Source organism: Perissodus microlepis, chromosome 17 (assembly GCF_051167445.1).
Source record: "Perissodus microlepis isolate ML-2025 ecotype Zambia chromosome 17, ASM5116744v1, whole genome shotgun sequence".
In the NCBI taxonomy this organism is placed as follows: domain Eukaryota; kingdom Metazoa; phylum Chordata; class Actinopteri; order Cichliformes; family Cichlidae; genus Perissodus; species Perissodus microlepis.
In genome coordinates, this window is record NC_140477.1 from 30,801,650 (window position 1) to 30,826,449 (window position 24,800).

The 24,800-nt window shown below is 39.3% G+C and overlaps 1 protein-coding gene across 2 annotated transcripts in view; it reads left to right on the top strand.

Annotated features, from left to right (window-relative positions):
• Nucleotides 1-24,800, top strand: part of LOC146369890 (glypican-5-like) — a 55,337-nt gene that overhangs the window by 9,813 nt on the left and 20,724 nt on the right. For both annotated transcript variants that reach the window (XM_084909619.1, XM_084909618.1), the window contains exons 4-8: nucleotides 4,867-5,049; nucleotides 6,476-6,639; nucleotides 7,221-7,280; nucleotides 7,786-7,908; nucleotides 18,383-18,503. In XM_084909619.1, the coding sequence (XP_084765745.1) occupies nucleotides 4,867-5,049; nucleotides 6,476-6,639; nucleotides 7,221-7,280; nucleotides 7,786-7,908; nucleotides 18,383-18,503 (651 nt within the window). The remainder of the gene's footprint in view (nucleotides 1-4,866; nucleotides 5,050-6,475; nucleotides 6,640-7,220; nucleotides 7,281-7,785; nucleotides 7,909-18,382; nucleotides 18,504-24,800) is intronic.

Genomic DNA, 24,800 nt, shown 5'->3' on the forward strand with positions numbered 1-24,800 from the left:
CAAACTATAACAATGCTATGCTGGACCGATTTTTTCCTCTAGTTAGTAATAGCCTTCACATCGTATGATACTAGACTAACTGAAGCTGTCTGTTTCTCCATTATATAATTACAACGAAGGACATGTTTGCAAAAAACCTTCCCCTCAGCTAATCAAATATAAAAAAATTACATGTAGAAGATAGAACAGATCAATATCAGAAGGTCTTCTTGTTCTGAGGTCTCTGTTTGCTGCTTCTGAGGGCAGTTTCTAACACTGCATTGCTCACGGAGGGCCCTCGTTTACACGTATAAATTGGTCCATGCAGTCATTAGCACATTCATAGTCCAGTGTGTGTAAAACAAGAATACTTATGTCTTAGCATTAAAGAGTCTTCTAAGTAGCACTGTGTGATCACTATTGTCCAGCAGTCACAGATGCACAGTAATGCGATTGTTGCCTCATCTCTGTTTTGTGTCTCTGTTTAAGACATCATCACAAAGAGTCATTTGTATACTTGTCTCCACTGTGTGTTCTGAATCTGTCCTATAGTCACTGATCTTGTCTCTATAAGGGATCAGAGGACATAACGTAATGTTAAGAAAAGAGAAGCTTTTGTAATGTTGTTACCTCACGGTACGATGGGACGTTTGGTCTACATAGTGAGCATCTCTTTGTTCTTGCCTTCTGAAAGTGACCAGTTTTGCTTTTCATCCCTGCCGATGGGTTTCTGCTGGTTGGCCCGTCGATTTCAAAGCTCATGGTGTGAGCCACATTGATTCATTCATTTTATTGTGTACCATCACAGGGAGCCCAACGGGAGCCGTATCCTTGGTGACTTCTTCTGCTGAGCTTTAAGACACTCCCTTGTAGAAAACTCTCAGCCTCACAGGAAAGGGAGTTTGGAAGTGTAGTTTTCCTCTCGCTTAATGCTTTCTTTGCTTCTGTATTTTCCCAACAAGGCTTCCTGAGTCATCTCGCTTAGTCATGTTTCCTGGTATAAAAACCTTCTTTTCTGTCGGGCCAGCTTCAAAACATCTTCTTGGGCTCTAAAGTTGGTGAACTTGACCACTATGAATAACAGACGGGCCCATGCTGGTAACTTTAAAAACAAAGTTCAAAGTGCCTTTTCTATGTTCAGGTCAACTGTCTGACAAATTTCCAGCTTCTCTTTTGATATGCTTTCCACACATGCAGCTGTGGTCTTCTGTGATACCTTGGATTCTTACGTTATTCCATCTTGATCTTCCCTCCTGGTCACTTAGCCTAGCTTCCAGCTTACTCCAAAATTTGATTAAATTCATTTAATCTAAAATCACAAATAGCAAATAATCAAGAAATATAAATTGAACACAAAACACTGGGTCTCACCCAGGACCATGACAGAGGGGGCTGTTTCTGACTTTCAGACAGCCACCAAAGATCCTTGTGAGCTACAAAAATCTTCTTGAAAGCAAATTTGCTGCAAAAGATTTTGGGTCTGCCTGGACATGTATGAAAAAGTATAGCAAAGCTGCAAATTCCCCAGAACAGCAGTCAGATCATTTTTGACGGTTTTAATTCAGACAGAGATTTTGCAATCGCCTTGAATGTGCTTTATGCTGGTTTTAGTTCTTCTGATTTTAGCAAGCATATTTTGGAACTGAAAGATACTCAGCACTGATCTCAGGCCTTTCGTACAGTTAATGTTAACAAGAGCCAGGGTCCTGATAACATTTGTGGCCGCCTAATTAAATATTGTGCTTAAGAACTCAATCCTATATTTCATGTTATTTTTAATAAATCCTTGCAAATACATAATGTGTTCTCTTGTGCTTTTAATACAATACAGCCCTATATTTTAATCAAAAGACTTTAAGAACAGTTTGAAATGAGGAAAAACCTGGTGGGCTGGGTTTTAGATTTTTTAACTGATAGGCCACAAAGACTGAAAATAAATGGGGTTCTGTCTGACCCAGTGTTCTCCTCGACAGGTTCTCCCCAAGGGTGTGTCTTATCGCCCTTATTATTCATTCTCTATACAAACATGTGTCAGAGCAGATATGAAAACAGGGCCATCATTAACCTCCTAGGAACTGGTGTCCACATATGTGGACATCACATTTTGGGTTATTTAGACCAAAATACTCAATTTTGCTCTACAACTACCTGATATCCACTTACGAGGACATTATACTGCTACTGTTCTATCAAAATTTTAAACTAATATCCTCATATGTGGCTCTCATTTTTCTTAGAAACAAAAGTTAGGTAAAAAACAACAACTGTTAATTCTTTGTTTTTACATTCATCAGGTCCCAATCAGCCTGAATATCAAAGAGAAATTAAAAATGCTGTGGAAGAGTTCGGGTCTTAGGAGGTTAAATATGCAGATGACTCTGTTATTGTCAGCTTACTGAAAGGGGGCGAAACTAGTCATGGTCCAGACATTGATGACTTTGTTCAGTGGTGTGAGAAGTCTCATGTCTGATTTAACATTTCTTTCTGCCGCCGTCACTAAACATAATAAGACCTGTTTTTTGATTTGAGTCATCTTGTCTAATTACCAAACATGTGTCTGCCAAATGCTATCATTTTTCTGTAAAGCAAATTTACCTACGGGTATAAATAAAGTAACCTTGAATCTTGAACCTTGTATCATTAGAAGCCATAGCATACATTTTTAGTGTTATGAAGATTATACCCAACTGTATCTTTCCATGAAGCTAAATAATACACACCAGTTAGTTAAAGTTCAAGTTCAAGTTCAAGTTCAAAGTTTATTCGCCACATGCAGGAATGCCTTAAAGACAGGATACCAGGATGACCTCTAATTTCCTGATTCTAAATTAAGATAAAACTGAGGTCATTGTACTGGGATATAAAAATTTAGAACTATTGTATCTAACAAGATTGTTACTCTTTTGTCTTTCAATGTAAAATAAATACTGTATGTAGGACTGCTTTTTTCCATTTGTGGAATATCTCTAAAATTAGAAACATCCTGTCTCAGAGTGATGCTGAAACAATAGTTCATGCATTTATTATTTCTTAGCTGGACTACTGTAATTTATTATTATAAAGTTTTTCTAAAAACTCCCTGAAAAGCCTCAGTTGATCCAGAATTGCTGCAGCAAGAGTCCTGACAGGGACTAGAAAGAGAGGGCAGATTTCTCCTACATTGGCTTCCTTCATTGGCTCCATGTTAAATCCAGAACTAAATTAAAAATCCTGCTCCTCACACACAAGGTCTTAAATAATCAGTTCCCATTTTATCATAATGACCTTATAGTACCATGTCCCCCCATTGGAGCACTTTGCACAGGCACTGCAGGCTTACTTGTTGTTCTTAGAGCATTTAAAAGTAGAATGGGAGGGCGCTGTGTAAATACAACTGAATTGAATTAAATTGAACTGAATTGAAAGGCACTGCCTCCCACTCTTGCTGATTTGACCCGCACATCTAGCCATCACAGTTTGGGCCATATAAAGCTAATCCTTTACGCCTAACTATTTTTCCTTCTTTGAACGCATCAACTATGATGACAAAATGTTGACTTGCTCCCTAATACACTGTATCCCACCCACTAACAGGTACTGTGATGAACAGATAATCAGTGTTATTCACATTTCAGTGGGTATAATGTTATGGCTGATCAGTGTAATTATTTGATCCCCTGCTGAACTTGTAAGTTGGCTCAGTTACAAAAACATTAACAGCCTCAATTTTTAATGTAGTTGAATTTTAATGGAGAGAGACAGAATATCAGCCAAAATAACCAAAATAATTATATATCGATTTATCGATTTAAATTGTTATGGAGTGATATAAGTGTTTGATCTCCAAGCAAAACATGACTTAGTACTTGATGCAGAAAGTGAGCGAGGTTACAAATTCAACAGGGGATTTTCCCCACTGTACAGTCTATGCTCCAGAGGTTCTGGTACATATATTTTTAACTGGTTAAAGTCAGGCTAGCTTACACTTTTTATGCTAATCTTAGATAATCACCCGATTGCTCTTTGTACTCAGTGAATAAACCCAGCAAGAAAAGTGAGTTTAGTCCTGTTTAGATCAGCTTTAGAAAGAAAACATTTTACATATATTGTTGCAGTGACACTTTTGCTCTTCTAAATCTTCTCATTTGTAATCTCTGCAGAACCTCAAAACCTACTGGACTCCCTTTTGGGTTCAGTGTGTGATTTGAAGAAGACCGTGTTTTAGATGCGTGGGAGGCACCAGAGAATTTGTATCCCGCTGTCAAGGGGCGAGACAGTTACCAAATTTGCACTAATGCAGCCATCTCTCATTCTGCTGAATCATTCAGAGAATTTTACCACCAACAGATCATTCCCACATTACATTTTGACTGACAGATAACAAGAGCATTGCCAAGAGAATTGGCAGTCTCTTCCGTGCTTCTTACTAGTCTGCTTTGAAATTTGCTGGACAGCTGTACCAGCGCCCAGGGGGAATTCTTTATAGCACAAAACTAGAAGATGGCACTGTTCATCCCACTTGAGAGTTTCTTGGATGCAAGGAAAGTGTGATTAAAAAAACAACAACAACTCTGAACATGTTTATCCTCCTCAGTAATGAGAAGGAAAGAAAAACCCACGCAGAGCAAACAGAGAGGTGGAGGAAACAATGTATTTAAAGAGAAATTCAGTTAGTAAGTTAAATTGAATTATATCTAAAAAGCACAAAATCACAGTGAAACGTTAGACAGACAGAAATCATAGACAACAAAGACAGAAATCCAACAACAAATTCAAATTCATCTTGAGTAAAGACTTAAAGAGAATATATATAGATATAGATATAGATAGTCTTCTCTGATTCAGAGGAAGCACAGTATGTGATCTGCATTTTCTCATTCTTCGTCTTTTCTCCTCTCTGTGTTCTAGGTGGGTGTATCTGAGCTGGGTGGCCCCTGGGGGAGTCTGGTGGTATTGCTTCAACGCCTAGCTGCTACTTTAGCAACCAGCAGCAACCACAACAGCATGGAGTTAGCTCTCTTAGCTGTGAGACACCATGTAAATGATGCCATACTGCATGCGCAGCTGCATGGGCCACGCATCACAGCCACAGTAAGCAAAAGAGATAATTTGATGTTGGGGATGATGTTTGGTTTGCTTTATACTGGCTACACTTATAATTGTTTAGAATATGACATGTAGTCATGTGGATGCAAATCAACTGGAAAAAAAAAGTTTAAATATGTAATGTTAAAGTGCTTCAAACTCAAAAAAAAAAAAGAGATGAGCATCCGGTCCCTAAGCATCGTTACACATATGCCTCAATAATAAAGTCATTTGAATTTTGGACACAGAGGAAGGAAGGCCATGGGTTTCTTTCAGCCTGGCAGTTGGAGCTTCTTAGAAAAGCCTTGTACCTAGATGGGCTAAAAACAGCCTCATTCTCTTTAGAGAATCTGGGGTTCCCTTCAGTCTGTGTGTGTGCGTGAGCATGTATGTGAGTGTGAATACAGATCCAGTGCCAGACAAAGACTGTGGTTGGCGGGACAACCGATACCCAGAATGCAGCTTGGTTCAGAGTGATGAGAAAGTTTCTGTGGCTAATCTGTAGACAAACAGACGACACACAAACACATGCATGCATGCACACACTGTTGGAGGAAGCAATAGAGTAGTCGTCCAACTTTGAGAGAACATTGTGGACTTAGTAGAGTAGATTCCTGAGAGGTAAACAAACATACACAGACATAATTGCACTGCTAATTGTGGCTGATAAGAAAATGCCCCTTCATTAAATATTTGATCAAAGTTCTTCATTCATGCGACGCATGACAGTTGTTTAAATGAAATATTGGCTACACTTAAGGCTAAGGTTAAGACAACACTGATTTCTGTTCTCTTAGAGAACCTGACAACCAGTGTTAGAAAATTAAACACTAATGCAGGTGTGGGAAATGAATTTTCCCCAGGGACTACATGAGTAGATGGGACAGTCGTGGAAGCTTACACTGTTAAATCTATAAGGAAATGAAATTAATATCGGCGCTTCCAAAAACGGTCCCATTTCCTCATGTAGCCCCTTGGGAAAAATTAATTGCCCATCCCCATTCTATAACTGAATAATTGGTATGAAGCTAATCTTTTGTGTATTTATTGCAATAATAACCAAAAAACTACCAGCTATTAAAGGTACGGGGCACGTGGCATGCCTCCTAATGACATGAGTCAGTGGTCACAGGCTTCAACATCCTTGGTGCAATAAAGACTTAGCAGAGCACTTAGTCAAATAAGTCAAAGTTTAGCTTCTCCAACTGGTAATGCCAGTTTGACTGAGCATATTGACAAGTAGTCTAATTCCAGGAAATCTACTGCAAGGAAGAAAAAACTAGCATTGTCTTTCAGTTTATCCAATTACCAATACTAATGAACACATCTTAAACATGACACGTGGTCTAGATAAACGTGCATAATAGTCCATGTACATCATTCAGCATTCCTCTGAAAAGCAGCCCAAAGTTATCATCCAGTGTTTCCTCAGGTAGAGAAAGTGTGCGGCAGCCAGGCAGCTGGTCCTGTGATGATGGGTCCACAGTCAACTACCGTGCACACTACAACATCAGCAAACTTGGAGAGGTCGCCTGCGACTTTGCCTCCTTCAGTTGGTCCACCAGTTCATCGGCGATTGCGGCTGCAATCCCGGAGGTGAGTAACATACTGGATCTGCTGATATGCATTGCTTATTGTTAGAGAAGATGGAAATATTTGGGGCCTGTAAAGGAGGATGGAGTAGTGTTATTTTTTTTTATATTTGTCATTCACGTATTGCAGGGGAAGTATGGGCATAGTATAAGTTTAAGCAGAACAGAAAGCTCAGCCCCCAATCAGCTGAGAGCAGCTCTTACCAGCTGATGGCTCAGCTATTATCCTACACACATGAGGCGTTAGGTTGGCAAATTTCATATATGACATGTTATTTAAGCTGCTTCTGGCTGCATATTTTACTGGATACCTCCAAGCCTCTTTGTAACTAACTTCAAGTCCAATGCCTTCTTTTCACATTGTCTTACTTCATAAATGTTCTGACTGTTGTCACTGTTGCCTGCATTCTTTTGAATGTGTTACCATTCCTCTCTCAAACTCAGGCTTCTATATGTCACATATGCCTTGTGCTTTCCACATATGTGTGTAAAAAGGCGAGGAGGTCCCAGAACATCTTTTGATTATAATGTTGCTGATGGAAATCAAGTGAAAAAAATTGTTCATTTATTTGTGTTTGTCACTAGGTCATTCCCTCTTAAAGGTAGCAGAGGGGAGAAGAGTGGAAACCTGAAAAAAATATCAAGGTAATTGTTGTATTTATGAACTATTAAATCACCCTAAAATCAAGAAGCCAGAGGACAACCATTCGTCTCCATTGTGTTATCCTAAGTTTTCAGTGTTTTTTATCTAGCCTTAATTGTGTCTGTTGCCATTAAAAGTAGTCATATTCCAAGAAATTCATATGAAATGATTCTCTATGGCTGTATTATTACATTACATTACATTATCATGGTAAAATCACGTAATTCACGTAATTGTTCCACATAAATGATATAGTATTTTCCTAAACTTGGAACTCTAAGAAAACCTAGTAAATGAACCCAAATATCAGATTTTTATTACACAGTCATTATCTAAAGTGAGTCTGTGTGGCTTCCTTTTGATGCCTTCGTCTATCAGAAGGGATTTTGCAGCGAATTGGACTTGACAGTCTAAATTGAGACAAATAAAGGCATATGGTACACCGCCTCTACTCTTATTAACAACAACCCGAGCATTCAGCTGTGCACAACTCCTACTCTTTTTCAGAGAGTTTGAGGGCTCTATCCAGCGGTACCAGTGGTTTTTCACCGAGTTGCCAGAGATGCTTTGTGAAAGTGAGATGGAAGTGGAGCAGCACACATGCTGGAGCGGCCAAGATGTCGTAGAGAGGTCTGTGTGCATTGCGATATGTTTTATTCTGTGACAGATGCTTTTTTACAACTATGATGTACCAAAAAACAGGTAGAATTTGTCTACTTGCTTTCAGGTTACCCTGTAAAATGACCTGAGACACATTACCAGTTAACAATATAATCCTTAGGCTACAGTTCCACACAGTAACACAAATCTCTATCCTCATGAGGACACATAAGGTCTTTCTCTTTGTGTTTACATACGTGCCTGCACACAAAGCTAAGTTGAAAACCAGACCAAACAGACTCAAAAGCGATCGCCAAAGTGATTCTACTCTAGAAACACGAAAAGGTAGAAATGAAGGCTACAACGCTGCAACTCTGCCCATAACTGCTTATGTTACCTGTTGAAGTTCAGGCTCCGGCTAGCTTTGCGTTAGCATGCTGTATGTGGATGCTTGCAAAGAGCTGATGTTGTGTTAGCAGTGTAATGCATTTGTGTCTCTCCTTTTGAATTTCACCAGTTATTCACCATTTTTACTTTATCAGTGTTGGATAAACCCAGTGACAGCTGCACCCATAGCTAGAGCCTGATTTATTGGCCGGCTGTTATTGTTGGCTGGCATCAGCATTTATAATGAAAATAAACATCTAAGAAGAGATGGCAGAAACACCCTTCAGCCATGTTATGAGTGTTGATGTTGTATCTGTTAAAATTGAATCTGTAACTTTCCTCTTGGCAGCACACATTTGAACGGCACAAAAACAAATTGATCTGTGCAGAGTCTGGAAGAGTATAAATGAGTAAATAAATAGCTGGATATAACAAATATTAGAGAAAACTGTTGCTTCTGAAAGAAAAAAAATGTTGACTAATATATTTAAATATTGGATTTTATCCTATAACTGGCTCTGCTCATAGTTCTATATTCAGTTAAGATCTAGTGTGCATACTTATATATATATATCAACTACACAAAACACGAATTAACTGATACAGAAATGTACTGAATGTAAGGTCAGAGATGAGATGAAAAAACAAGAGTAGATTCTGATAATGGGACAAATTTATGTTTCTAGATGTTGCCATCGCTTGAGCCTGAGTGAGGTATAACTTTCAGGCTTTGCTGTACTTTGTCAAGCATGGACAATTCAAGGCCAATTTCTTGTTCATTTCTCCCTCCAGCAGCTGAAGTATTGCTCCTGCTGTCCGTACTGTTGCTATTGTTCAGAAGCTACAGCACCCCGTGTTGCATTAATACTGAGGAGACAGAGATACTGTATTGGTTTCAGTTTATTCTAGCATTTACCCACCATTCAGTGTAAATTCCAGCCCAGTATGTTATCCTATCCTGTTGTATTTCACATGCAATGAGCTGAATTCTGTCATTGTTTTTGCTACCTAAAACTGACACTTTTATGCTTCTTTCTAGCTCCACGCTTTTTTTTTTTTTTTTAATTCTTTAACTCTATTAATTATTAATAATTACATTCTATTTATCTTACACTGGAACTTGATGCTGTCTCATTTCATCCACTGTCCGAAACAAGATCTTTTAGCTCCTTTCCCAAAAAGCTCCTTTTAAGACAGAATTCTTCTGATTCGTTGTCACTGACAAACAAAAGGTTTAAGCAGTAGGTACAGTAGACAACCAGTAGACAAGTTGTACAACCACAATAGCATGCCTGAGATGACCATATTAAGCCTGTCGTGTCACTATAATGCCATACAGAGCATAGATATTTTTATTTGCAACTTTGGTCATGTTAAAAAAAACACATCCACATTCGGAGCATAATATCTATTTAAAATGTGTGTGTGTGTGTGTGTGTGTGTGTGTGTGTCTGTGTGTCTGTGTGTGTCTGTGTGTGTGTGTCTGTGTGTGTGTGGCTCTTATAGTTGCCAGGGCAGGGGTTGTGAAGGTTAGAGAGTTCGTTTCCAGAGTCTTTCTCATGGTGATTACTTTGGCAGCTTAAACTGGTAACAAGACAAATGGACCCACACACGCACACATGTACCAAGCACACACACGCTTAGACAAATGTGCTCCGAGACGCACATTCTTCCACACATACCGAGCAGCAAACATACCAACATACACCCGGCAATACACACACTCCTCCGGAGCACACTCACTTAGATGTGAGCCCGTTCTATCCGTCTCAGCAGGGAATCTGTTCCTGTGATAGAGAAGGTTTATTTATTAAAGGTCTACCAACCATACGAAACAGGCCGTGTCGCCTTGAAGGACATCCTACACACGCTGTCTTTCTTCACCGTTGATGCTGCTGAAGTCAGTGATCCTCATATTTATCGGCTTTGCTTTTTCTTTTTCACTGGATATTTAAAGAAAACTGGAGCAGGAAACACTTTAAAAGGATAATAACGCTAAAAGTTACATTGTTACATGTTGAGAAATCCACAAATTAGCAAGCTATTGGTGGCCTGATGTACCAGACAAAGAAAAACCATGCAAAAGCAAGTCTGCTCTCATTGTAGTCAATCACTGGTGTCGCTTAAGTTTTATGCTGGGGATCTTATTGATCTTATTTATTATAATGCCCATGATTTCAGATGCTGAATGAACATATCGAGTAAAATACCTGTCCTTACTCTGTCCTTTCTTTAACATTTTAACCTGTTGGGACATTTCCCACATCTACATTCTTTACCGGTCCATTCCAAACTAGATATCCCTGCATTCCCTCCAATTTTGTGTAAAAGGTCTTGAATTAAATATTAAAAAATCCTCCACCATCATCAGTTAAATGATCGGTCCAGCCTGAAGTTTTACTCACTCTCATAACAAGTTTAGAAGAGATGTTGCCCTTGGCCTGTGCTGGAGCGCAGCCAGTCTGTGCTTCTCTGACCTCTTTACATCTTCTTCTCTCATTCATCCATCTATCCATCCACCCATTCTCCCATTAATTCAGCCATCCATTCATCTCTCCATCCTGCTATTCAGACCTCCATTCATCTCCTCCGCCCTCTGACCCACTTCACTTACAAATGTCTGGTGTTGGTGAAAGTGTGTGTTTGTGCATGTGTGAAAAAGATAAATGATGAGAAAGTCTGAGAGTGGATGATGGAGGAGCAGAGGGCAGATTATAGGCCCCCTTTTTTTTCATGGTTACAAGTTGGCATGACAATGAAGATGGTTACACCTACATTGTAGGAAGACTAGACTGGAGCACAAGAGTAGGTGTCGTCTGTTTTCCGGTATCCAAATCCAACTTATTTAAATATTGCAGTTAAAATATCTGTTCCTAAGTGCATCTTAAATAACTACTAAAGAAGAAGAAGAAAAACGACTTTATTTAGCTGATTTTTGGGAATTTTTTTGTTTCAGCAGTGGAAGTCATGTAGCTTCTCCAGCTGTGTCCTAATCTGGTCAGAAGGCACAGCCAGGTTTATCAGATGTGGGGCGTGGGGTCTGATGTGCTGAGAATAAATGAGAGAGCATCAGTTTACAAATAGTCTGAAAGTCGGACACAAGTGAGAAAACAGTACCATCAGAGAAGGCCCGAGGCCAAATTCTTTATAAACTAAGCATACAGGTGACAGGACCCAGCTGGCAGCACATTATCCTCCAGTGGCTCTGGGCCATCCTACCATATCCACTTACACACACTCCCCCAAAGGTGCACCGCTCACAAGTGAGACTCTAGAACAACTAGAGTTGAATAACTTATGCATTCAAAAAGAGCTGTATTCAGAATAGTGATCTAAACCGATTTTTTTAACTTTTATTTTCATATTTCAAAAGCATTTATGGCGTTCCACATTCATAATCAAGTCTCACAAGTATTTTCACAAGTTTTGCCAGATTCAACTCAGGACAGGGCTGAATCACTGTCATTTAGGGTCCACTTACTGATTGCATTTCATGGCGAATGTTTCAGGTGGAAAAGCACAAACTCATTTTGACACAGAGTTTGTTAATGCTGGCTCGCACTGCTTTCACACACTCCCCAAATAGTCTGAGGTTGGGAATGCGCTCCCTCAACTTTGTGTTGGTCATTGTCACGTTAAGTGAAAGGCAACCCACAGCTAATAGCATACTCCACATTAAAAGTTTGCAGTGACATGTTTGCACGTGTGCAGTACAAGCAAATGTATTTCTTTCACTCAGGCCTAATTATCTAGAATGAGTAGAAACATCACTGTGGGCACATGTGTGATGAATGTGGACCTTCTGATTGCAGTTAGATCTGTAATGGCTGATTGCCTCCAGAAGAGGGAAGCAACAGATCAGCATCTTTAGCGACCACGCATTAACTCTGTTCTTTTCACTAGAAACCTACCACACCCGGTCTATTTATGTGTCGTGTGTTTGTGTGTGTGTGTTCAAATGTCCACCTCTAATTTACATCACCCCTTAATGTTTTATGAAGACATGTAACAGTCCAAGACAGAAATGTCCTGAACCCTGAGGTAGAAAGTAGAGAACTGCTTTTTTTCCCCAGACCAGTCTAAACCACATGGTACTTTCATCTGGCACAAGAAATACAGGTTTATCCCTCAGGTGTGGGTACAGTGTGTTACTTTGTGTAGCCTATGTATGCATGTTATAAGTGTGTGTGTGTGGAGTGGGGTTGAATGGGCTAATTAAATGTCTCCACAGGAATGCAGCTAGATTTACAACTGAGGTTGCGACGCCTATAATTGCACTCCTCCCTCAGATCAGATCACCATTTCAGGTGTTATAATTTTGTGTGTGTGTGCGTATGTGTGTGTGATCCTTTAACGCTGCAGGGAGGCACCTTAAGAAATGAGCGCTATGCTTGTCACTGTTAGCAACCTCGCAGTAACTAAGGGCAGAGGAGCGTTGTCATCGTGCTGCTGGTGATTTATGTGTGTCGTTCTCCAGATCTCATTAAGTGTCACTCACAGTCACACCTCTATGTGTTGTCTACACGCCACAGTTCCTGCAATACTATCATCAGGCGCCGAATAAGCAGCACAGCCGGGACATCTGTAATCTGGGCCAATAGCAATGACAGCTTCCAATACATTCAGCAGGACAGCTGGTATTAGACATGAGAAAATGTTTCAGATGTGCAGATGCTGTGGACACTTTCATCTCCAGTTGAAAAGGATGTGTATGATTGCCAGATGGTAAATCTTTGCTGCGATTTCAGTAACCTTTGCACAGTTGCATGTGTAATCTCCTCAGAAAAACAGGGAAAGATGCAGTACTGTCAACAAAATGAGTTTTTAAAGGTAGAATAGGTCATTTTTATTGTTATTTAATAAGAAATTATTGTATTAATAAAGATGTATTGATTTGTGCGTAATTATATCTCCCAACAAACTGATGGGTTCTCATAAGTGTAGAAATACACTGGAGTGGGCACTGGTTTGCGGAGGCGGCCATGTTCCCTCGCCACCATGAAAACAGTGGCCTAGTGGACATTCAGCTTTTCTCATTATGTGTTTCTCCTCCCTCATTTCCGCCTCATCTTCTGCTTCTTCACCCCAAGCCTCATCTCCTGAACTACAGTCAGACCTCAAACAGTTTCACTACATTCTCACATTGTATCGTCACAGTCCATATAATGTTAGATCGACTTCAACGTGGCTAACACCAGCTAACAACGCCAAACACAGCAGTGTTTAGGGCCAGAGGGGTTCAGGATATCCTCAATAGCTGACCCCAGTATCACAATCATCAGACAGAAGCGAGCTTCACTGACTCATCAACTCATACTGAAGCTTCAAGGTTTAAACCCCAGTGCGTTGAGAGATGCTCTTTTGCATAGCTTGATTGTCATGATGGGTTATTTGAGCTGCTGTTGCCTTCCTGTTAGCTCAAAGCAGTATCAAATTTGTTTTGTTTTTTATCAAGAAACTGCGGCTCATTGTATATCTTTTCATCTTCAGACCATGCTCTGTAAACCCCTGAGATGGTTATGTGGGAAAATTCCAGTAGCTCAGCAGTTTCTAAAATACTCAAATCAGCCTGTCTAGAACCAACAATCACGCCACATCCAAATCCCTCCTCTTCCCCATTTATTTGCTTAGTTTGAACTTCAGTAAGTCATATTAACCATGTTTATATGTCTAAATACGCTGAACGTTTGTGTTAACTAGCAGTTGAACAGTTGTACCTAATAAAGTGGTCAGTGAGAGCATATTTTTGTGTGTTTGGCTTTTTGCAGGCTGTAGTAATTTTACTAAAAGCTATGCATATAAACACGGCAAAATCCATCACGGTCTCAATGTCCACATAGAGATATATTACATTTGCATATTAATATGGAGAAGGTCACAGAATGTAAAACCTCTAATATCTGACTCTCTGAGAAATTTACATTTAAATATCCAATAGAAACACTCGTCTGCAACAAAAGTATGTCTGTCTACACAGAAACACTTCTTCTGTCACTTGGAGGAAAAGTACTGTTGTTCATTATCTGGATACAATTTACAGACATGTAAATCTTTTTATCCCCTGGAGGAAACGCCTGTCTTATAGTTAGTGTACTCGTGCACTGATACCTAATAATGTTCATATCCACGCCTGCTTGGTCCTTTTGTGCTTGTTCCATTTATATTAATTTACTTGTTTTTCATGGCGGTAAAAGAAAGTATAGATTCAGTCAGCCTTGTATATATAAAAGTCAAATCAGCTGTCTGTCAGTCTTGGCTGCATTGTTTCAAATGATGTCAGGTATGTTCCCAGCTTAGATCAAGATAAAAGGAAACATGAAATATGCCAGCAGTATGTGTGAGGTGTTGACACTAACAAATTCACTGGATGTGCGCTGTTGACACTGATCCCTAAACTCTTTGCTGGAGTCTGTGGAATCTTGGGATTTTCCCCTTAGGGGAAGGTCTGTGGTTTTTAATTGAGCTTTTATTTCTTGTTTTGCTTTCTTGTTCATCACCCTTTTTTCATTACTGCCCTTCGCTTCTTGCTCTTTCATGCTGTTTTTTGCTGCCTTTGATTTTGTTGCCTTTTATTACACATCTTCATGTAGATGTACGTCAATATCCTGTTCATATTACATGTAGTCCATTATCTTGTTTTTATTACTTCATTCTGTTGTGGGCACAGTACATGTGCTCTCATATCCTGCTTGTGTTAGCAACACACTCTCATACCAGTCATGCAGCTAAAAAACTACAGAATCTAATGCTTTGAATGTACAGAGGATTAGGCAGCATGCATCTTATGATCTCTTGCTGTTCATTGGCAATCAATGTTCCCAGTTCCCATGGTGACGGTGTTTGAAATGTTTCTTTTGTTTATGTAGCAATACAGAAAAAGATATGGTCCGTATCATGTGGTGAGATTAATGGATAAGCCACCTCATTTAAGTATAACCCAAACTGTCTTCATTTCTAAAGCTTGACCATTTTGTTTTATCCTGCAGAGATCATCGGATTTGGGAACATTTTTCGTTAAAGATACAGTCAGTTGAGTTTGAGTTTATTTTGTAGACAAAAATAATATTGCACTCATTTATTATAATTAATTAATTATTTGTTCCAAGAAACAGATACATTCTCAAATTACACAGGAGTAGGCACCAATTTGCAGAAGCTGCCATGTTTCCTTTGTATCTTAAACACAGTGGTCAAGATTGACAACATCGTTGTGCCTAATGGCATTTTATTTTTGTGGCTAGAGAGCAGCGTACATAGCAGAAGAGAAGGGGTGTTTGTACGTCGTGGAGGCAAATTTTAATTTGTGCCTGCACTTTCAGACTGGAGATATGAAGCATCATAGCTATATTTTGCCATCTGATTATGGGTCCCTTTTCACTAAAGAAATGAAAACACAGAAGAAAGTAACAACATGACTGGCATTGGAATATAATCTCATCCTCTTCCTTCTCACCTCAAGCCTCAACTCCTGAACTGAGGTCAGAGCTCTAAAATATGAAGTTTGCATAAACATGCTCATTTATTCCCAGTATTGTTGCAGATTAGATATGCGACCCTCCACTTCCGCTAACAACAAGCCGGCTAAATGAAAGCAATGACTGGTTAGCTAACACTATGCTAGCTAATTTTAGACTCGAGTGTTTGTTTCATCTGATAAACAGTTTGATTGTCTTGCATTTCATCAGACTTTATTCACTAAGTGTTTGAGTGTAATAACATTAGATACAATTCACAGAAAGTTTCCCTAACACCTGCTAGCAGCTAACAGTGGCAAAAACAACACTGATAACTGACTTAAAAGTTCAGGATATCCTCAGCAGCTCAAATTAGTAACTCGTATCTGACTCTTTATGCAAAGTTTTACGGCTACCTCCAGAGTAAATAGACATGGGCACATATTGACAGCTGAGGTAAACAGCAGACTGACAGAAAACAGAACTGCAATCTACTGACATCTAGTGGTGACATTTTACATGCTGTACCTTCATTGCAGCAGTAGTCATGCACAAACAGCTTAAGGCCAGTCAGCTAAGATTCTGTTGCAATATTTTCATCAGCGATTAATTTAGTGCAACACATTTAACAACACATAAGCATGAGAGATGAAAGACTCAATAATATAGAAAGTTTACAAGTGTTAACAAGAGCCGCACATGAAAAAATAAGTCCCTCTAATATGTTTACTAAATGCTGCACATTTTTCTTTTCCTGTAGCAACTCTGCTTGCTTTTACAGTGCTGTTTTTCCCCTGACACTTTTATAATCATCCTATGAAACATAAAAGCAAAACCTGTAATAATATTTTTTAACCATACCAGTTTGATGCTAATGAAAACATCAGCAGTATAATATTAAATTAATTCTCTTTGCTTCGGTTTCTATTGATGCTGTATTCTTTTCCCCTACTTCACAGGAAGTTTGCCTCTCCGTTGACCTGATTTTCCCGCGGGGATCTGTAGTCTCACGCTTTAATAGCAAAGCATGCAGTTTGATCTTTTGATGTGATATGTGTTTGGCTGCCTATTTAATGTGAACTTGCATGAAGATGGTTTGGAACGTCTTCTCTCACAGGGACAGTTGATAAGCATTTTTGTGGCATCAGTTACTGTAGCTAGTTCAAGTCAGGTGTAATGAATCCAGGCACAGATTTAGAACTCACTTAGTAAGGCCTCAGGACGCGAACGCTTACGAGCATCAAAACTTGATCTGTGTGAGAACACAACAACAATCTGAGAAACTTAATTAAAGGCCACACTGTGTTAAGTTTCACATGGGATTTTATCCCAGACCAGCAGAGTAAGCATGGCTCCAGAAGAAGAGGTCTTCACCACCGCACCATCTCTTGGCATCACTCAAATCAATTCAGATTCATCCACCATGTCTCTGCTCCTTGGTTCCCACAATCCTGTTCCCTCGTTGCCATAGCCAGAGTGTGTTTGTGCTTTTGAGGGTGTGGACTCGGTGGTTACTGAGTTGGTGGTTGATTGTATTAGCTAGCAAGCTGGTTTGGAACATGGAAAAATGTGACTCATGAACTTTTGTTTCTTCTTTTTTGCTCTTCTTCCACTTCATCTTCGTTTTGATCCACCCACCAGACAAAATGATGTGATCCTTGCTTACAGCCTGTTATTGAAAAAAGCTATCAGTATGCAAGATGATCAAAGATGGCACTCGTTGCATGGAATAAATTGTAATACTAAATTTACTTTGATTGCATCATTTAAAAACATGCAGAGTTACTCAGCTCTAAAGTAAAGTAATATCCTTTCAAATGATTTTAACACTTGATTCTTGTGTCCTAATTCAGCGCTTCTATAGTGGGTACCTCTGTAATATATTGAAATGTAAATGTATGATGCATATATATATATATATATATATATATATATATATATATATATATATATATATATATATATATATATATATATATATATATACACACAATTATCAAAGAACTATAATATCTTCAACATATATTAAATTATGCAAAAAACATCTTTGTAAATTGAATTTCAGTTTCCTGTGTGTGGGAAAATGTGATTTCTAAAGATGAATCATTTTACAACCTTGCTGAAAACCACTAATAGCAATTACTGTAAGCAGTCCATCTGTTTTCAATGAAATATCCCTGGGAAAAAAAGTAAAGAAATAAGATTAATCTGCATAAAGATGAGCTCATATCACAAGTTAGTCCATTACTGTGGAGTAAATGGTGACTTTTCTTTTTGCAAAGGGTATGTATGTGTCTGTGTACTTGTAATACTTCTTGTCTTTACTGTTGTTGGTAGCTGCTTACTGTCAGAGGTGCAAAAGACAGATTATTAACATATAAGTTCAAAACTTGGTTTAATGTTAAGGCTAGGGTTAGATCTGGATTATGGGCAAGTAGTGATTATGGAGATAAGACTCCACAAAACCAGCGTGAGTAAATGTAATATCCTCTGAAGTAATGGAAATATGACCGTGTGTATGTGTGTCTATGAATCCAGTGCACTGAGACTAAACACACGAGTATAGTGAATGGAGAGAACTGGGACAGGAGAACAACACTCACACAGAGACAAACTGGGACAGGAAGTACTGCATATCTTTCTCATGTTCTGCCTTTCTGTAGTTATGCAGGTCGTGTGGTTGGCAACACTTTAAAAGCCCAGAGGGAGAATCCCGAGCTGACTGTGCGCAATACGGATCCTGTCCTGAAGGGCGCAAAACAGAGGCTGGAACAGCTAACACAGGTAAATGCTCGCACCCAGTGTTCTCCCAGTTTGTTACTCCCAACAAAGGCTGTCTTATAAAGTGTTACCCAAATTCTTATGTTAAGATGGATGATACTGAGATTTTTCCCACCCTAACAACAACTGTTGTCCAAACCGTCTTGTAATTATAGAATAAGCTATAGTCCCAATGTTGATATATTATGAGTTGGTGGCCTTTCTTCTAGTGCTGCAATCAATATTCACTCTGAAATATGCAATCGAGAGAAGAAGAAGCCTTAGATTTGGGGGCTTTCCTTCATCTTTTAAGGACAGTATGATGAAACAAACTTTCATACTTCAAAAGAATTTTTTGAAGTATGAAAGTATTTGCTTATGAGTGGTTTTCTTGTTTTCTTGGATGATTTCACATCTACTGAACATTAATATACCCTGCGCTAACCTTGGCAGTGACACCCTATGGTTGCCATTCTGCGGGAGTGATGATGATGATGGCTCCAGTTTTTTTTTTTTTTTATGTGTGTGTCTGTGTTTGTGTTGCGGGGGTGGAGGGGCGCCCTTAAGTTCATCTGGCCTTCAATTATGCGCTACCACCTCCTGTGTGAAGTGCTGCTTAATCCAATAAAGTTAAATGTCAGCACTTGAAACACAGGTAGATAATAACACTCAATAATAAATTAATTAATTCAACAATTAAACCGGAATTTATGCAGGACTTTCAAGGCTGTACTCAGTATGGTAATATGGAGATATGATTTGTGTGAATGATTCATAAAATCATACAATTCCGTAGAATGATATATGAAATGTATTCATTATCATGATTCATTATTATCTGTGTGGACGATGTGGCTTTGGACCCTTCTGGATTGAGGGAGACAGCCTGATACATCATACAACTCATACTGGCAACATAATGTGGTTTGCTGGTCATTCACTCATCAATTCAAATCAGTTTTATTCATATAGCGCCAAATAGTCGCCTCACTGTGCTTTATAATGTAAGTTAAAAACCCTACAATAGTAGAGGAAAAAACAAACAATCAGAAAACCCTTTATGAGCAAGATCTTGGTACAGTGGGAAGGAAAAACTCCCTTTTAACAGGAAGAAAGAAGTAGAAGCAAGAACTGTAACAACCTAATCTTTTGTTCTTTAGATCTCGAGTAAATCTAAAAAAGGATACACACGCACTTTAATAAAGTAAAATAAAAACAGGGCTATGTAATATAACGAAACTGTAAGTTTAGGGTTTTTTTAAACTTAGTAAATGTTACTCAGACAGGTGGAAACAGCTGATTTCTTTAAATTTGTAAATCTATTTTTAGTGGTGAGTTTTGTCCAGCAGCAACAATTTGGACTCAAAATAAACAGTATCCGTCCTCACAGGCGTCACGTTGTTTTAAATTCTTAGTCAAGAACTTTTATGGTGTTTGTTCAACTTTATTGTTTAGTCTAGTTGAATCTGAGTTCTGCAATCCTGCGCTTAGGTTTAACTCTTGAGTTTTCTTAATGCCAGCTTTTAGTTCCCCTGCTGCCACCCTGTTTGTTCCTCCTTCTCTCTCATTTCTCTGTTGATGTCATCATCACCCTTTGTTCACTAGCTTGACATCGTGCTAAGTGTTAGTATTAGTTCTCTCACTCATTTCCTATTTTCCTTTGAGTGTTGGTTTTCCTTCATGAATAGTTCGCGTTACTTCCTGCTTTGCCTGTGTTGATAATCTGTACCCGTGTCTCATTTCCTCTCCGCTCTCTAACCCTAAATTAGCCTTCTGTGCTCACCTGTGCACCTTCATGCTCTTTAGACCACAGTCCTGATTGGACTTCATGTTCTTTGGATTACAATTTCTATTGGACTATTTGTATTTTTCTTTGATCAGTCACAATAAAGGCTCACATTTTGTTTAGTATTCAGTCTGCACTTCCCTGTAGTGTCCTCCCCTCTACAATCCACACATCACTGGTAAACAGTAATGACTGGACATGTCACCCCGCCCAGCAGTGTGGCCCATTGATTTGTTTTTAATCATTTTTAAAGGAAGCTGGTTATCCAGTGGTGGTTGCTCAAGTTAAATATGGCCCCAGTTTTACACAGTTACACAGTTACTTCTTCTTGTAGGTGTTTACAGACAGCACATGTGGACCACAGAGATTATGAAGTTTGTTTGTGTTTTTAGATGGGTGTGGAGGCTATTGAAAAGAACTATCCTGTCGGCAACACACATGTATAAAATATATTACAGAAACTAAACAGTACCCCCTAGAACTGTCATAAAAACAAAAGTTATGTCTTCCTAGCAACAGCCGCTCCTTTTAAAGTAAGCCTGTTAACCTCTGGTTTATGTAATGTTGGTGAGGGTAAAGGAAAATTAATCGGATGGGACATGCTAAGGCCTAGTTTTCTTTTCTTTCCTTTTTTTATGCTGTTCTGCTGTTCTGTGCTCTGTCTAATTTCACTGGTGACTCCATTAATCATGCTGCATTTACATGGAGAAAATGCCAAGTCAGCATCGCCCCGTACTCCCCCCCACACACACGTACACAAACATGCACTACACATGCACCGTGTATTCATTTATGGATGCGAGTTCCTTCTTATGCTCATTAATTCAGTCTAACTTGTATACTCTTGGTCATCTGTGATTTAAAGACTATTCGAGCTTTTTGCCGATCTTCAGATGTAATTCAGACGAACACGCGGTTAGATCAATGTGTTTGGATACGCGGCCTCTGGATCGATCGTAGTAATGCTATACAGGTCACGACATGAACCGAAGGGAAAGGTCTGATATTTTCCATTCTGAGGTGCGGTGTGGTCTTTCCATCTTTCTGAAAAATTGCAGGATGCAAGCCTCTGCACACATACAAACAAACTAAGTGTAATTTGAACCTGTTGAGAGTCGCCTTTGCAAACCCACATCCTGGGCTTTGTTTCTGTGAAACTAGGTGCTTCGGTGGCTTCTCTGTGGGTGAAGCCATTCATCTGAGGCACAGCCGTTAATGCACACCATTTATTAATTATTATTCATGCCTGTCATGTGTGCCATTTACACGCTCTGACCACAAGGATGAGAGCAGAGGGAAAATATGAGACAGGACACAGAAGCGTCCCTGGAATTTTAATCATTTCTCCGACCGGGTTTTGAAGGTCTGTCTTTCTTTATGCGTTTTCCTTGGTGTCTTCTTATCTGTCACTGTCCCAATTTGTATTGCGTGCTAAGCAGACCTTTGGTGCAGTAGCTTGTTTTTCACATAAGCTTTGCTGTCTAATGGGATTTTATTAACGCAACCACGTGTTTATACTCACAATTAAAACTTGTAGGTACATGCACAGCCAGTCAAGATGACATGAATCAACCCTTTGTGTTAAAAAGGGGAAGGGCTCTCATCTTTTGATTACATGGCAGCTGAAGATGGGCAAGGACGGAGTTCTTCTCTTGTAAACTGGTCATTTGTCAGCATGTGATAGGATCATTTACACCCAGTAAGAGCTTTAAATTATACCAATTTTATTGTGGAGACTAGACTTTGTGTCTCAACGCAACAATCTTGTAAATCGTAGTTTCACTTTCCTGTATTTAGCTGACAGGAGTGTCTGCTGCTGCTGTTCTGCTTCAAGGTTTGACATGTTGTGCACTGAGAGCTGCTCTTCTGCATACCTTGGTTGTAATGAGTGGTCATTTGCTTTACTGTTGCCTTCAGTTCAAAGGAGTCTGCCCATTCTCCTCTGACCTCTGGCATCAACGAGCCATTTTCTCCCAGAGAACTGCTGCTCACTGGATATTTTCTCGTTTTTAAGACCATTTTAATCCCAGCAAATCAACAGTTTCTGAAAAACTCCAATCAGCCTGGCACTAACAACAATGCCACCTTTAAAGTCGCTTAAATTACCCATCTTCCTTGCTCACTTTGAACTCAGCAGGCCATCTTGACCATGTTGACATACCTAAATTATTTGAGTTTGGCTGATTACATATTTGCATTAACGAGCAGTTGAACATGTATAATTGTTTAAACATTTTATAAAGGCAGTGTCTTATTATCCATCATTATTAAAATCTGATGTATTATTGAGAACAAAGCAAAAAATATTTATATTTTTGCAGTATACAAAAGTTCATCACCTCAGCCACTACCAGTTTAAGTTTGTCTCCAGTCATTAATTACACTGGGCAGACCGTTCTGGAGTTACCACACTTGAATAATTTTATTTGTTGGCTCTGTTGGTTTCACAGAGGAGTTTCAGTGCCACATGGCCCAAATCCTGTTTAAATTTCAGACTTTCCACATGACTAAGAAAACAGTCCTGGTGGAAACACTGCTGTAATGTATTTTTGTCCTCCCTCAGCACTCATTTGCAGTCCAGTGACATGATGGTGAATCACCGTACAGAGCCTAGTCTGTTTCTGTGTCCCCTCGGACATGCTGTCATATAATAACCTTGCTTCCCCTTGGTTCCGTGGCTGCTACACGCCTACTCTATGGTGGAGGCCAGATGTTCCTCCGTTTGCATCCCACATTCTTTTGCCCCACAAGGAAACTCCACAAGGACTAACAAGCACCCTTGCTTGTTAATCAAATAAAGTGATCGATGATGCCTGCTTATTTTAAACATTTTTCCTTGATCCATACACAAGGATAGGTGCACTGTTTTCATTGTTATACTTATATAGTGCTTTTCTACTCTCCCGGAGTACTCAAGGCACTATATACAACATGCTGCACACCCAGGAACTTCTAAACTCAAGTGCAAACTAATAAACATTCACACTTCGATAAACACATCGGAGAGCAACCTTGGCATTAGTATTTACCCAAGGATATTTGGTATGCAGACCGGGGAAGCCAAGGATCGAACCACCAACCTTCCAATCAGTAGATGATTTGCTCTACCACCTGAGCCACAGCCACCCCACTATGCTGTTTGCCTACTTAATATCTTCCCCTTGTGAATCAAAACAGACACCTTATGCTTATGTGCTAAAGGGATTATATTTGGTAGGCAGAGTTAAGTCATCTTTAAATACGAGAGAGTCAGACAGATTTTGGCTGTGTATAAACAAGCAGCTGAGACAGGGAAAATCAGTTACAGCTCTCACTCTGCAGGATAGCAAATTTAAAATGATCATAAAATTTCAGACAACTGACTGTCCATTTAGTTGTTCAGACAGTTTTCAATGTAGTACAATAATATAAATCATTCAACTTAATTCTATTTTAATAGCACCCGATAGCAACAACAGTCGCCTCAAGGAGCTTTATATTGGAGCGTAAAGACTCTACAATAATACAAAGAAAACAGCAACAATCAAAGAACCCCCTGTTAGCAAGCACTTGGTGACAGTGGGAAGGAAAAACAGACTTCTGTTGTGATTGGCTGGTGGTGAGGGAGACAGGATAAAAGGCACACTGTGGAAGACAGACAGAAATAAATAATAACTGAATTATTTAATAACAGATTAGATGCAAATTTCAATATAAACACATAGTGAGTAAAAAAAAAAGGTGAGTGAAGAAGAAATAGTTAATGCACCATGTGAAGCCCCCAGCAGTATAGGCCTATTGATGTGTAACTAAGGGAGGTCACCTGATCCAGCCTTAACTGAAGGTTTTAAGACTAATCTTAAAAGTAAGGGGAGGGTCTGCCTCAAATCCTAACTGGGAGCTGGTTCCAGTTTGGAGAGGGGCCTGAAAGCTGAAGACTTTTCTTCTCATTTTACTTTTAACAACCATAGCAACCACTGGTAACATGATGAACTCTCTCCTCTTCACCGCTTGGAGGTGTGGTATGGATATTATCCTGAAGCTTGAGTGCTCTACCAGAGGTTCTGCACAGTATCTCAGCTGGTGCTTGGACTGTGCTCTTCTGGACCAATTCTGCTGATGTTGTGCCTGCAATCTGCTGGAGCCACAATTTTAGTTCTGGCCCCTTGTACTTCTCTGTTTTCTTGTGCTCCTTCTTCCTGATGTAGCTGTCTGCTGAGATTGCCATATATATCACAACTGTGGTCTTCTGTTCCTTGTCAACCACCACGATGTCTAGTTGGTTGGCCAGCAGCTTTAGCCATCTTAGCAGCTGGACATTGTAGTGGCAACACTACAACACTGCTGGCTTTGGAACAGTTGGTCAGGGAACCAAATCAAGTAAAGATCTCAAAGCCAGGACCACCATGCTACCTAATCAGTTCCAGCTAAGGACAGAAATAAGGCAAAGGAAAAAAGATATATTTTACTGACATTTTATTTTTCACCAAGGTACCAGATATACATATATATTTAATGTCTTCTTATGTCAAATCAGAAAAAAATCTTCTCACAAT